At 38.0% G+C, this 15,610-nt stretch overlaps 1 protein-coding gene across 1 annotated transcript in view; it reads right to left on the reverse strand.

Annotated features, from left to right (window-relative positions):
* The window catches only part of MYO9A (myosin IXA), a 181,041-nt gene that overhangs the window by 10,067 nt on the left and 155,364 nt on the right, over positions 1-15,610 (reverse strand). Inside the window, exon 40 of the mRNA XM_052646755.1 lies at positions 15,004-15,057. Within this exon, the coding sequence (XP_052502715.1) occupies positions 15,004-15,057 (54 nt within the window). The remainder of the gene's footprint in view (positions 1-15,003; positions 15,058-15,610) is intronic.

Consider the following 15,610-nt stretch of genomic DNA (forward strand, 5'->3'; position numbering starts at 1 on the left):
TTCGGGTGGACTCCAGGAGTTGGTGATGGACAGGGAGGCCTGGTGTGCTGCGGTTCATGGGGTCGCAAAGAGTTGGACACTACTGAGTGACTGAACTGAACTGAACTAACGATACATCCATTAAAATGGTTAAAATTAAAGAATCTGGCAATATAAGAGCTGGGAAGGAAGTGAAGCAATTGGGAACTCTCATACACTGCTAGTACAATACAACTATTTCGGAAAAAAGTTTGGCATTATGGACTCAGGATGAAAAAAAAATATATATATATATATATATCCTGTGACCCAGTAATCGCACTCCTGTATAACCCCCACAAAAATACATCCATGTCACCATCAAAATTATATGTATCAGAGTGTTCATAGAAGCATTACTCATAATTCCCCAAAACACAAGCCAAATGTCCATCAACACTAGAATGGATTAACTGGTATATGCATACACTAAAATACTATTACAGTAACAAGTATGTGCTATAATGAAATACAATAATATGGACAAGTCTTACACATATAAGGTTGAGTGAAATAAATCAGATATAAAATACCTATTATATGAGTCCATTTATATAAAGCTCAAAAACAGAACTATAGTGCTCAGGGATACACACTTTAGTGGGAAAACAACGAAGAAACAGAGTAAGTGCTTAACATAATACTCAGATTATTGCCTATTTTGGGGGGAGAGAAAGGATTGTGATTGGAAAGAGAAAGATACGAGCTTCTGGGGGTTCTGTATCTTGACCTAAGGGTGGTACATGGATGCTCATAATTCATTAAGACATGTATATATAATATATATCTCCGTGCTTTTCTATATGTGTCATATTTCTCAATAAAGCCAGTTCCTCTTCAAAGCTAGTTATTTATGCAAAATAGTACTATCTTTTCAGAAGATCTGTCTTAGAAACAGAAACTGCTGAGCTAGCCCAAATGACAAGGTGAAAGTGGAGGGTAGTTCTAAAGACATTCAGGCTCATTCTTCCAAACGTATGCCCGCTAAAACATGCAACAGGATGAAAATCAGGAGGATGACAAGATTACTATTCCACTTTTAGTTCTGGGATCAAGAAGTGAGGAATATGTTATGAAAGCCCTCAAAACAAAGGATCAAATTTCACCATATGTATGGAAACACAAAAAACCTCCAATAGACAAAGCAATCTTGAAAAAGAAAAATGGAACTGGAGGAATCAACCTTCCTGACTTCAAACTATACTACAAAGCTACAGTCATCAAGACAGTATGGTACTGGCACAAAGACAGAAATATAGATCAACAGAACAAAACAGAAAACCCAGAGATAAATCCACAAACCTATGGACACCTTATCTTTGACAAAGGCGACAAAAATATACAATGGAGAAAAGACAATCTCTTTAACAAGTGGTAATAGAAAAACTGGTCAACCACCTGTAAAAGAATGAACCCAGAATGCTGTCTACCACCATACACAAAAATAAACTTCAAATGGATTAAAGATCTAAATGTAAGACCAGAAACTAAAATTCTTAGAAGAAAACATAGGCAGAACACTCTTTGACATAAATCACAGCAAGATCCTCTATGATCCACCTCCCAGAGTAATGGAAATAAAAACAAAAATAAACAAATGGGACCTAATTAAACTTGAAAGTTTTTGTGCAATGAAGGATACTATGATCAAGGTAAAAAAAAAAGGCAGCCTTCAGAATGGGAGAAAATAATAGCAAATGAAACAACTGATAAAGAATTAATCTCCAAAATATATAAGCAGCTCATGCAGATCAATACCAGATAAATGAACGATCCAATCAAAAAGTGGGCCAAAGAACTGAACAGACATTTCTCCAAAGAAGACATATGATGGCTAATGTGCTTTGTTGCTCAGTCGTGTCCGACTCTTTGTGACCCCAAGGACTGTAGTCCACCAGGCTCCTCTGTCCACAGGGTTTGTCCAGGCAAGTATACTAGTGTGGGCTGCCATGGAGTTCACTGGAGATGGCTAAGAAACACATGAAAAGATGCTCAACATCACTCATTAACAGATAAATGCAAATCAAAACCACAGTGAGGTGCCAACTCACGCCAGTCAGAATGGCTGTCATCAAAAAGTCTACAAACAATAAAGGCTAGAGAGGGTGTGGAGAAAAGGGAACCCTCTTACACTATTGGTGGGAATGCAAACTAGTATAGCCACTATGGAGAACAGTGTGGAGATTCCCTAAAAAACTGGAAAGAGAACTGCCATACGACCCAGCAATCCCGCTGCTGGGCGCACATACCAAGGAAACCAGAACTGAAAGAGGCACATGTATTCAATGTTCACTGCAGTACTGTTTACAACAGCTAGGACGTGGAAGCAACCTAGGTGTCCATTGGAGGACAAATGGATAAGGAAGTTGTGGTACATATACAAAATGGAATATTACTTAGCTATAAAAAAGAATACATTTGAGTCAGTTCTAATGAGGTGGATGAAACTGGAGGCTGTTATATACAGTGAAATATACAGAAGTATACAGAAAGATAACACCAATACAGTATATTAATGCATACATATGGAATTTAGAAAGATGGTAACAACAACCATATATACAAGATGGCAAAAGAGACACAGATGTAAAGAAGAGACTTTTGGACTCTGTGGGAGAAGGCGAGGGTGGGATAATTTGTGAGAATAGCACTGAAACATGTATATTACCATATGTGAAACAGACGACCAGTGCAAGTTCAGTGCAGGAAGCAGGGCACTCAGAGCCAGTGCACTGGGACAACCCAGAGGGATAGGGTGGGGAGGGAGGTTGGGGGGGGGGGGTTGTGCTCAGGATGGGGGGACACACATGCACTTGTGGCGGATTCATGTCTATATATGGCAAAAACCATCACAGTATTGTAAAGTAATCAGCTTCCAATTAAAAAAAAAAATCAGTCTGCCAATTTAACAGAGGATGACTCCAGATGAAGACAGCATTGTGGAATGGAGGCAGAGAATAGGGTTTTGAGTGTTAAAGTCCATTGTGACTGGTCAGGATCACATTATAAACTCCAAGACATCTCATTACTTATGATTTTGACTATTTTAATGAAGCCAAATGAACGACTAAAACTTTATGTGATATAAAAGCCTCAGGGAGCTGGAAAAAATGTGAGCTTATCCCTAGTATTCACTTCCCAGTATTCAATAAAACAGCTGCCTGCATTCTGAGTTCATACCATCACCTGGCCACCTAAGTACCTCACAATGGGTTAGTTGAGAATTACTTAACAGAGATGAAGAAAATCAAACAATCTTTCTAGGTATGATCTCTCTTAAGATAGCATTAAATAAAGATTAAGAAAGAACTCCTACAGCCCAGAATTCTCTTACAAGGTCAGAGAAAGTAAATTTTAAAGTTAATTACATAGAGCTTTTAGAAACATGGGAAAATGTTAATACTGTGTTAAGTAAGAACTAGGCCATAAACAAGTATATCACAGGTTCTCTTAAAATCTGCAAATATATCAAGGTATTTCCCAAGTGGAATAATATCCTTTATTCTCCATACTTTTCTGTACCTTCCAATTTTTCCATAATAAGCACAAATCAGTTTTTTAATGAGTTTTTTTTTGTAGCAACATTTACTATATATTCTTTTTGAGTGTTTTTTCCTCATAATTGCTCTTTTACACTCAACAGACTGAAAAAGGCAAATATTTACTCTGCATTATGATAAAAACACACACGGACATCACCAGATGGTCAACACTGAAATCAGATTGATTATATTCTTTGCAGCCAAAGATGGAGCAGCTCTATACAGTCAACAAAAACAAGACCAGGAGCTGACTGTGGCTCAGATCATGAACTCCTTATTACCAAATTCAGACTCAAATTGAAGAAAGTAGGGAAAACCGCTAAACCATTCAGGTATGACCTAAATCAAATCCCTTATGATTATACAGTGGAAGTGAGAAATAGATTTAAGGGCCTAGATCTGATAGACAGAATGCCTGATGAACTATGGAATGAGGTTCATGACACTGCACAGGAGACAGGGATCAAGACCATCCCCATGGAAAAGAAATGCAGAAAAGCAAAATGGCTGTCTGGGGAGGCCTTACAAATAGCTGTGGAAAGAAGAGAGACAAAAAGCAAAGGAGAAAAGGAAAGATATAAGCATCTGAATGCCGAGTTGAAAAGAATAGCAAGAAGAGATAAGAAAGCCTTCTTCAGCGATCAATGCAAACAAATAGAGGAAAACAACAGAATGGGAAAGATGACATCTCTTCAAGAAAATTAGAGATACCAAGGGAACATTTCCCGCAAAGATGGGCTCGATAAAGGACAGAAGTGGTGTGGACCTAACAGAAGCAGAAGATATTAAGAAGAGGTGGCAAGAATACACAGAAGAACTGTACAAAAAAGATCTTCATGACCCAGATAATTATGATGGTGTGATCAGTCATCTAGAGCCAGACATCCTGGAATGTGAAGTCAAGTGGGCCTTGGAAAGCATCATTATGAACAAAGCTAGTGGAGGTGATGGAATTTCAGTTGAGCTGTTTCAAACTCTGAAAGATGATGCTGTGAAAGTGCTGCACTCAATATGCCAGCAAATCTGGAAAACTCAGCAGTGGCCACAGGACTGGAAAAGGTCAGTTTTCATTCCAATCCCAAAGAAAGGCAATGTCAAAGAATGCTCAAACTACCACACAATTGCACTCATCTCACATGCGAGTAAAGTAATGCTCAAAATTCTCCAAGCCAGGCTTCAGCAATACGTGAACTGCGAACTCCCTGATGTTCAAGCTGGTTTTAGAAAAGGCAGAGGAACCAGAGATCAAATTGCCAACATCCGCTGGATCATGGAAAAAGCAAGAGAGTTCCAGAAAAACATCTCTTTCTGCTTTATTGACTATGCCAAAGCCTTTGACTGTGTGGATCACAATAAACTGTGGAAAATTCTGAAAGAGATGGGAATACCAGACCACCTGACCTGCCTCTTGAGAAATCTGTATGCAGGTCAGGAAGCAGCAGTTAGAACTGGATATGTAACAACAGACTGATTCCAAATAGGAAAAGGAATATGTCAAGGCTGTATATTGTCACCCTGCTTATTTAACTTCTATGCAGAGTACATCATGAGAAACGCTGGACTGGAAGAAACACAAGCTGGAATCAAGATTGCCGGGAAAAATATCAATCACCTCAGATATGCAGATGACACCACCCTTATGGCAGAAAGTGAAGAGGAGCTAAAAAGCTTCCTGATGAAAGTGAAAGAGGAGAGTGAAAAAGTTGGCCTAAAGCTCAACATTCAGAAAATGAAGATCATGGCATCCAGTCCCATCACTTCATGGGAAATAGATGGGGAAACAATGGAAGCAGTGTCAGACTTTATTTTTTTGGGCTCCAAAATGACTGCAGATGGGGACTGCAGCCATGAAATAAAAAGACGCTTGCTCCTTGGAAGAAAAGTTATGACCAACCTAGATAGTATATTCAAAAGCAGAGACATTACTTTGCCGACTAAGGTCCGTCTAGTCAAGGCTATGGTTTTTCCTGTGGTCATGTATGGATGTGAGAGCTGGACTGTGAAGACGGCTGAGCGCCGAAGAATTGATGCTTTTGAACTGTGGTGTTGGAGAAGACTCTTGAGAGTCCCTCGGACTGCAAGGAGATCCAACCAGTCCATTCTGAAGGAGATCAGCCCTGGGATTTCTTTGCAAGGAATGATGCTAAAGCTGAAACTCCAGTACTCTGGCCACCTCATGCAAAGAGTTGCCTCATTGGAAAAGACTCTGATGCTGGGAGGGATTGGGGGTAGGAGGAGAAGGGGATGACAGAGGATGAGATGGCTGGATGGCATCACTGACTCAATGGATGTGAGTCTGAGTGAACTCCAGGAGTTGGTGATGGACAGGGAGGCCTGAGTGCTGCGATTCATGGGGTCGTAAAGAGCTGGACACGACTGAGCGACTGAACTGAACTGAACTGATGATAAAAACAGATTTGACCTCTTGGACTCCCTGGAAAGAGCAGTTAACACTCCAAGAAGTGGTTTATAGTAACCTTTGTTCATTTTCCACTAGATAGCTGGTCTTTCTCCTATTTATTTATAGTAAATATTTCCTAAGGTATATTATTTCCCTTTTGCTTTGCTATCATCATTTTGTCATGCATAACTTGATAACTATGCCAATGAACCTATCAAGTTTTAATGGTTTTATATAATAGAAAAACCTCCTCTACTCCACGATCAGAGTATATTTTTCTATCATAATAGGGATTTCATTGGTTTTGATTGATCACATAGTTCATTAACAATGTATACTTTACCACACTTACTGAAAGATCTATAAAAACATATTGTAAATCCTTTTCTGAACAGTAATCCCTGTGACTTTTCAGCTTAAACTTTAAAGAAAAACTATTTCTAAAATTAAGATTTTTAACTACAGTTATTTTTAAGTGTTGATGAGTATTAAGTCTAAAGTCTCACTAATCCATGATATAATATCATATACAATATTCAGATTTCCAACCTCTTATCAACAGTTACTAGGAAAAGTAATTATGACAGAAAGCCAAGATCAAGGATCCAGTGTAAGACATTACTATGCTTATGGAGAGTTAACTATTTTCAGTTTGTAAAGAAAAATAAACTAGCACTTGATTTCACCCTTTCAAAATGAGAGGAGGTGGAATTCCATTCTTCTTAAAAAACATATTTGTAATTGAACTCATGGAAACAGAGTAGATGGGTGGTTTCCAGGGGAAAATGGGTGACAGTGGTCAAAGGGCACAAATTTCCAGTTATAAGATGAATAAGTTCTGGGAATATAATGTACAGCATGCTGACTATAGTTAACAATACTGTACTGCATATTTAAATGCTGCTAACAGAATAAATCTCAAATGTTGTCAACAGCAAAAATAAATAAAGAAGCAACTATATGAAGTAATGAATATGTTAACTAACCTCATTATGATAATCATTTCATAATATATACATATATCAAATCATCACACTGTACACCTTAAACTTACACAATGTTATATGTCAATTAAATCTCACTATATACACTGGGGGGCTTCCCTGGTGGCTCAGATGGTAAAGAATCCACCTGCAAAGGAGGGAGAACCTGGGTTCGATCCCTGGCTTGGGAAGGTCCCCTGGAGGAGGGCATGGCAACACATTCCAGTATCCTTGCCTGAAGAATCCCAATGGACAGAGGAGCCTGGTGGGCTATAGTCCACGGGGTTGCAAAGAGTTGGACATGATTGAGTAACTAAGCATATAACACACTGGGAGAAGAAAGAAAAAACCAAAACACATGTATAAAGAGTGCACTTAAAAAAATGCAACATATATACACTGCTGTATTTTACATGGATAGCCAACACAGTCTTACTGTTATAGCACAGAGAACTCTGCTCAATGTTATGTGGCAGCCTGGATGGGAGGGGAGTTTGGGGGAAAATAGATACATGTATATGCATGGCTGAGTCCCTCTGCTGTTCACTTGAAACTATCACAGCATTGTTAATCAGCTAGACTCCAACATAAAATGAAAAGTCTAAAAAACTGACTTAAAAATAATTCTAGATTGTACAAGATGTACAATATAGGGCCCACTGACTTGATAAATTATATTAATTTGGTCACATTTGGTTTCAGTTTCTGTGTTACCCTAAGGTGAGTGTTTTTAGTTTCTTGGGTAGCCACTTCAGTCTGTTTTCCTTTTGCTCCCCTTTTTCATTTTGTTCCTATTTTTTCCCCTTAAGATGTATCCTTTTCCACTTCCCATTATGTATTTGTTTCCATTTTTGTAGAAAAGGTGGAGCTGACAACATTTTTCATCTGAAAGGGCAGTTAAGCTCCATAGTCAGGAAGACCAGTTGAAGTTGACAGTGATCAGACACATTAATTGAGAATAATCAAGTTATACCATGCAGGAGATAGCTGACATACTCAAATATCTAAATCAAACACTGGAAATCATTTGCACCAGCTTGGCAAATCACTTTGATGTTGCATTCCACATAAGTTAAGCAAAAAAAAAAAAAAAAAAAAAATGCTTCTTGACTATATTTCTGCATGCAATTCTCTCCTGAAACATAAAGAAAATATGCAGTTTTAAAAACAAATTGTGATGGATGTGATGCGATGGATGATGTGTATACTGTACAATAATGTGGGATGGAAGATTTTGTGGAGCAAGTGAAATGAACCACCACCACCATACCAAATGCTGGTCTTCATTCAAAGAAAGTGATGTAGTGTATATAGTGGGACTGGAAGGGAGTGCTCTGTATTGAACTCCTTCTAGAAAACCATTAATTCCAACAAGTACTGCTCCCAATTAGACCAACTGAAGGCAGCACTTCATGAAAAACATCTGGAATCTTTGCTCAAGAAGATAACAAGCTTTGGCAAGATGGAATTATGAAGTTGCCTGTAAAATGGCAGAAAGTAGCGGAACAAAATGGTAAATGTGTTGTTCAATAAAGTTTTTGGTGAAAATTAAAGATGTGTCTTTTTTTTTTACTTAAAAAACCAAAGAACTTTTTGGCAAACCAAATACCATGTTCATGGACTGGAAGAATTTATATTGTTAGTATCACCACACTATCCAAGGCAATCTACAGATTCAATATAATCCCTATCAAAAGACCTAAGAAATTTTTCACAGAACTAGAACAAATAAGTCTAAAATCTGTATGAAAACATAGAATATTCCAAAAGCCAAACCAATCTTGAGAAAGAAAAACAAAACTGCAAGTATCACATTCCCTAATTTCAAAATTTACTGCAAAGCTACAATGACCAAAACAGTTTGGTACTGTAAAACAGACATATAGATCAATAGAACAGATATAGAGTACCCAGAAATAAACTCATGGTTATAGTTAATTAATCTACAACAAAGAAGGCAAGGATATACAAGAGGAAAAGATAGCTTCTTCAATAAATTGTTGGGACAACTGGACAGCTACATGCAAAAGAATAAAACTTTCTCAAACCATATACAAAAATAAATACAAAATGCATTAAAGCCTTAAAAGTAAGACCTGAAACTCCTAGAAGAAAACATAGGCAGTACACTCTTTGACATTGGTGTTAATATTTTTTTGGATATGTCTCCTTAGGCAAGGGAAACAAAAGCAAAAATAAACAACTGAGACTACATCAAAATAAAAAGCTTTTGTACAGCAAAGGAAGTTGTCAACAAAATTAAAAGGTAGCCTAATAAATGTGAGAAGATATTTGCAAATTATATATCTAACAAGGAGTTAATATCCAAAATACTCAAAGAACTCATACAACTCAACTTTAAACAACAAACAACCCAATTAAAAAATGAGCAGAGCACCCACATAGACGTTTTTTCCAAAGACAAAATATAGATGGCCCAAAGACTCAAGAAAAGATGCAGGACATCACTATCATCAGAGAAATGCAAGACAAAACTACAGTGAGGTATCACCTCAGACCTGTCAGAATGGTTATTATCCAAAAGTGAAAGAGGAAAGTGAAAAAGTTGGCTTAAAACTCAACATTAAAAAAACGAAGATCATGGCATCCAGTCCCATCACCTCATGGCAAATAGATGGGTAAACAATGGAAACAGTGAGAGACTTTATTTTCCTGGGCTCCAAAATCGCTGCAGATGGTGACTGCAGCCGTGAAATTAAAAGGTGCTTTCTCCTTGGAAGAAAAGCTATGACCAAACTAGACAGCGTATTAAAAAGCAGAGACATTATTTTGCTGACAAAGGTCCATCCTAGTCAAAGCTATGGTTTTTCCAGTAGTCATGTATGCATGTGAGAGTTGGACTATAAAGAAAGCTGAGGGCCAAAGAATTGATGCTTTTGAACTGTGGTGTTGGAGAAGACTCTTGAGAGTCCCTTGGACTGCAAGGAAATCAAACCAGTAAATCCTAAAGGAAATCAGTCCTGAATATTCATCAAGAAGGACTGATGCTGAAGCTGACTTCAATACTTTGGCCACCTGATGCGAAGAACTGACTCATTGGAAGAGACCCTGACGCTGGGAAAGATTGAAGGTGAGAGGAGAAGGAGACGACAGAGAATGAGATGGTTGGATGGCATCACCAACTCAATGGACGTGAGTTTGAGCAAGCTCTGGGAGTTGGTGATGGACAGGGAAGCCTGGCATGCTGCAGTCCATGGGATCGCGAAGAGTTGGACACGACTGAGCAACTCATCTGAATTATACAAAAGAGCTAGTATTAAGCTTTAAAAATGAATTTAAAAAAGGAGATACAAGAATGAAATGAGACTATTTAACAATCAATTTTTAGAATGCAAATGGTAGATCTCACAGCAAAAATTAAAAAAAAAAAGCATAGGGAGCCTCATTCATTCTTGTCTAATATTCCTTACTTTCTATTCTCTAAACACTCAACACCCCTGAATCACTCACTCTACTGTTTGTAAATCTTCATCTTCTCTTCTCTCACATATAATCCTACCATGCCAAGATCATACAATTCTTATATTTCCTTACTCCATAACTTCTGCCTTTTATTCCACAAACCTAATTTTCAAGTTTCTTAAAAAGCACCCTTGCCAGATATTACTGTGGTTCTTCCACTCCTATGGAATTCTATCTAAAAGAATTCCCTACATAATCTTTTTTCCTGTTTGTCCACATCTGAGAGAATAACACAATTTCAAGGCTTCAAAAGAGATGCTCCTTTCACAATACACACAGAAAAGCACAAACACTGTTCTCCTCTTGCCTACTTTGCCGAAGAGGTCCTGGGCCAAATTTTCCTCAGCACGGGTGCTACATGCTTCCTGCATGCGGATCTTCAAGTCCTGCCTCTCGCCTATACCATCATGATCTCTGAAAGAGGGTTCTGGAGGAATAGAAAGAGCCAGGGTCTTCTGGTTGTGGTGTTATCTAACCATGATACTAAACGTTCTTATCACAAGAAAAAAATTGTTAACTATATGCGGTGACAAAGCTTCGCTAAACTTACTGTGATAATCACTTTACAATATATATTAATACATATATCAAATCATTATATGCTACATCTAAAACTAATACAATGTTATATAGCAATTATATTAAAAAAAAAAATTAACACTACAAAACTACCTTCTGGTCAGTACCAGAAACAGTAAGAACAGTTCTATATTCTCAGAAAATCTTCATTCTGTGGATCTAACTCTTATTACGTCAAGTCACCGGAATGTGAAGAGTAGACTCAGACACTGTGCACTAACATAAGGAAATGATAGGAACACTTGCCAGAGGCAAGCCCACACCTGAATATCTTTTTCCTTTGGAGCTCTTCAAAGCTGCCACATTTCAATTGATTCTTAACTTTTCAATTATTAACACTTAACTTTTGGAAGGGCATTTCTTGCTTCTCTTGGTGTAGTCAATTGCAAAGTTTATCCCTGTAGATCCACCCTGATATACAGAATTGCAGGTATACCAATTTCTAACAGAGACATGCAGGTAAGTTCTTCAGAAAGCCTAGATGATGCAAAATTCACAAGCACTGCCAACTACTATGAGTGCAGCAAGAAAACCCTGAAGATTTAAGAGCAATTTTAAAATTCCAAAATAAGTACATAAAATAGCAACTGATACTATTTTAAAAAACTAGAATGTCTTTTTTAAATGCCTTTTTTAGAACTCTTACTAAACTAGACCCATTATGAAGAAAGTACTCTATAGTTAAAAGTTTTAGAAGTGATACATATTATATCCCAAACTTTGTTTGGCTGTGAAAACTTCTGTAACATCTTTCAACAGGATAATTTGTGACATGGTTTGACAGATTAGTAAATATTATTTCAAATTCTATTCTTCATATTAGCGTAAATAATATTAAATCAATATTTATGCTTAGAATTATAAATACGTTACAAAAACACCTAATTTGTTATATAAGATATAACCGGATAGACTGTGAGCACATCATATTCTGAAATCCTAGTATGGGAACAGCCTAGCTTATACTACACAAATCTAATTACATGGAAAGGACATGGTAGCAGAAAACATTTTAAAATGGAATGATCAGGATTCAACCTATTTCAGTGAAGGCACATGTGATTATCTACAAGTCTCCTAACTGATAAAGGCTGCTAGTCTTGCCCATCTCTAATCCTTTCTTCTTTAAAATGCTACAGTTGTTTTTCAAAAAGAATTGATGGTAACGTTCCCCTACTTCAAAAGCTTTCCGTAGCTTCCAGGGCTTCAAACTCGGAGAATTCAAAATTTTTAATGCTGCAAATCTGGTTTCAGTCTAACTTTCCAAATTCTTCTGCCACATCCACACAACCTGCCCAGCTCTAGCTATACAAGGTAGTCATTATCTGTTTCGTGCTTCTCTGCCTCTGGAATTGTCATTCCTCTTTCTTCTCTCCATTTGTTAAATTATTTCTCATCTTTCAACACCCAACCCAAATGACTCTTCACATTAGCAATAACATACAAATTCACTTCATCCCACTTAAGAAAAGTCACTACTGTATTTAATTACAGAATAGCAACTTTTCCACCTATGAAGACATGAATACTACTGACTTTGATTAGTTTATTTATAGTGAATATTCTGGAGAAGGCAATGGCACCCCACTCCAGTACTCTTGCCTGGAAAATCCCATGGATGGAGGAGCCTGGTAGGCTGCAGTCTATGGGGTTGCGAAGAGTCAGACAGGACTGACCTCACTTTCACTTTTTACTTTCATGCACTGGAGAAGGAAATGGCAACCCACTCCAGTACCTGGAGAAGCCCAAGGACAGCAGAGCCTAGTGCGCTGCCGTCTATGGGGTCGCACACAAAGTCGGACACGACTGAAGTGACTTAGCAGCAGCAGCAGCAGTGAATATTCTAAAAATCACTCTCTCTCCTCGATTCAGTTCTCAGATTCAATCCCGCAGTTGCTTAATGAATACCGAATATATACGAGACATAGTCTTGATCTAAGTCTGGGCCCAACACCTGTTCTACAGCTAGATGCATATGCAATAGGATGCATATATGCAAGTGGGAGTTTTCCTCATGTTCCAAAATTGTACCTAAGGTCAAAAGCTGAGGATAATTAAATACCCCTTCTTATAGTTTTAAGGAGTCAACAATAACTGGCACCAGCTTCTCCTCTTAGGGCTTACTGAGAGTTCCATTTTCTTTAAACCAACACTGTCATCAATATTCTAACACCTTTCCTTCCATACATATCTAAAAAGGCTTTAAAAACAAAAGAGGGGTTATTGGACTTTGAGAGGAACATAATGTTTATGAAAGGAGGATATTCTCTCTCCTCTTATAGCAAAAAAGCAGTGTCATAACTAATCGAAAAGGTAAGAATCCAAGTTTGAAGTCATCGGAAAGAAAGGCAGACTGGTATTTCATTCCCTGTTTGGGGGTCTGTATAGGCAAAAGACTTACTGACTTACAACTCTATAATATGCTTAGGGGAAAAGAGAAGTGGGGAGAGAATGTGTGGAAAGTGTCATACAGGAAGGTAGGCAAGACTATCACCCACCTTAAGTTCTTGGGAACCAAGAGGTATGAAAAATATAACCTTTTCCCCAGTGTGCCTGCAGGCCCTAGAACTGGCCATGAGAGGTAGATCTGATTGGGTAAGGTCTTGAGGCAAAAAAAAAAAAAAAAGACACACACATCAGAGACACATGGTATGAATGCCATCAATCAGAAGATGTAACCAAATCTTGCAAGGGATTGCCAATGCCTATGGAAACAGGACAGACTTCAGCTCACTGTCAGCACATCTTCATTTAGCCCATCTACGATGAACTTGAATAGTAGTACTGAACAACCAAGAAGACTCAATACTTGGCACATCGTGTAGAATTCTGCCTCCCCTATCACTCCTCTCAGTTTCAACACCAGAGGAAAAAAACAGCTCAGGAAAGAGGGAAGGCAGAAGTGTGTGACCTAAAGTTCTCAGACCCAGATTAAGGTCTATTCTATCCTGGGAAAAAGTGATAAGAGTACTGGATCAAGCCTGTGACTGATGCTATAATATGAAGAGAACTTAGTCTTAAATGGGGGGCAACCCACTCCAGTACTCTTGCCTGGAAAATCCCATGGATGGAGGAGCCTGGTAGGCTACAGTCCATGGGGTCGCAAAGAGTCAGACACGACTGAGCGACTTCACTAGTCTTAAATAATAGACTGAGACTAGAATATTTAAAAATTACGGAAAAAGTGACAAGACGTGTTAAGGTACTTGATATATCCAGTAGGAAAGGGGATTTTAATACGGCAGAGTTGCAAGGCAGTTAGTTACTAGATAAAAAGCAAAACTGATTTATATTTATATCCCAGCAAATTGAGATCTTCAACAAACTGGTTATACAAAGATGGACAGTCTCTGAAATTAGTTTCCATATATACTGGTATTCCATCTCTTCATTCTTTTGTTGCATGTGTGAAATTTTGGTATGAGCTCTACTATACTATTACTATTTAAGTCTAGAACCAGTTGATCAACAGGCTCACTACTACTTGCAGTTCTGTCTAAAAAATACTAAGTAGATAAGAAGTCATGCTTCTACCTCAAGGAAGACAACAAAGTCACAGATAAGAATGGGTAAATAAGCATTTCTAATGATGGAGGATGATGAAAACAGTAATAGGTTTTCCAAGTAGTAAGGGAGGAGACTGATGAGAACACAGCTCATAGAGCAGAAATTTGACACCTCATTGCTTTCAATGTTCACCTTTCAATAATCACACCAAAGAAGAAATCCACAAAGAGGTTTATCTGACAAAGAGGAAAAACCAGAATATTATAAATGGACATTGTTCAAAAGCATGATACAGAGGAAAGAAAATAAAGATTCTAGAGAAAGAGAGTAAGAGAAAAGCACATGAAGGCTGAACAGGAAGTGGGACCTGAATTGGGGCTGCACATGGAGGGTGGACAGGCATGGATGGCAGACAGAGCAGAACAACTGCTGGATGCATGAGAGACAATAATGTAGAGTGGCTGTGACACATTACAATATTAATACATACCGAGACTGAATTGCGGGTAATGCTCATAAATCTAACTGCAATTAGTACAGGTTTCTGGATTAGGAAGGACATGAAAAGGAAAGCAGAAGGTTAGAAGGTACATGTCATCGCCCCGTTAAAGAGGTTTAATCTCTCAATGGAATGAATATATCCGTCTTCTGCAGCATCAGCAAAAAAGCATGGCTTGTCTACGTGCTGTGAAAAGTAGATTTATAGTAAAAAGTCTCTTCCTTTCTTCCCTGGATGGGTACTGCTAACTTGGATCTCTCAGAACTGAGTTCTTAAAATTTCATACTACAAAAAGGGTTTCACTTTTAAATGGGGTTTCTGTTTTCATTTGCTGGGGAGAAAATTTAGAATGTGTTTTGTGATGAGCTTTATTGAATACCTTTACTGGCTGGAAAAATTGTGTTTATGTTTGTTTTTAGAGAACACCCTTCACTAACTTAATCAACAGATATTTGTTGGGCACTTGTCCTGTGCCAGGCAGTTTAACAGTAAAGGAAGAAACAGAGTTATTTTAATGCTAATCTAAGGATAAACTATGAAGATAGTGGAAGTATTGCTGGGCCCCTGCAAAAGCATGGGCTTGATGATGGGGAAGCTT

Source organism: Budorcas taxicolor, chromosome 10, assembly GCF_023091745.1.
Source record: "Budorcas taxicolor isolate Tak-1 chromosome 10, Takin1.1, whole genome shotgun sequence".
NCBI lineage: Eukaryota > Metazoa > Chordata > Mammalia > Artiodactyla > Bovidae > Budorcas > Budorcas taxicolor.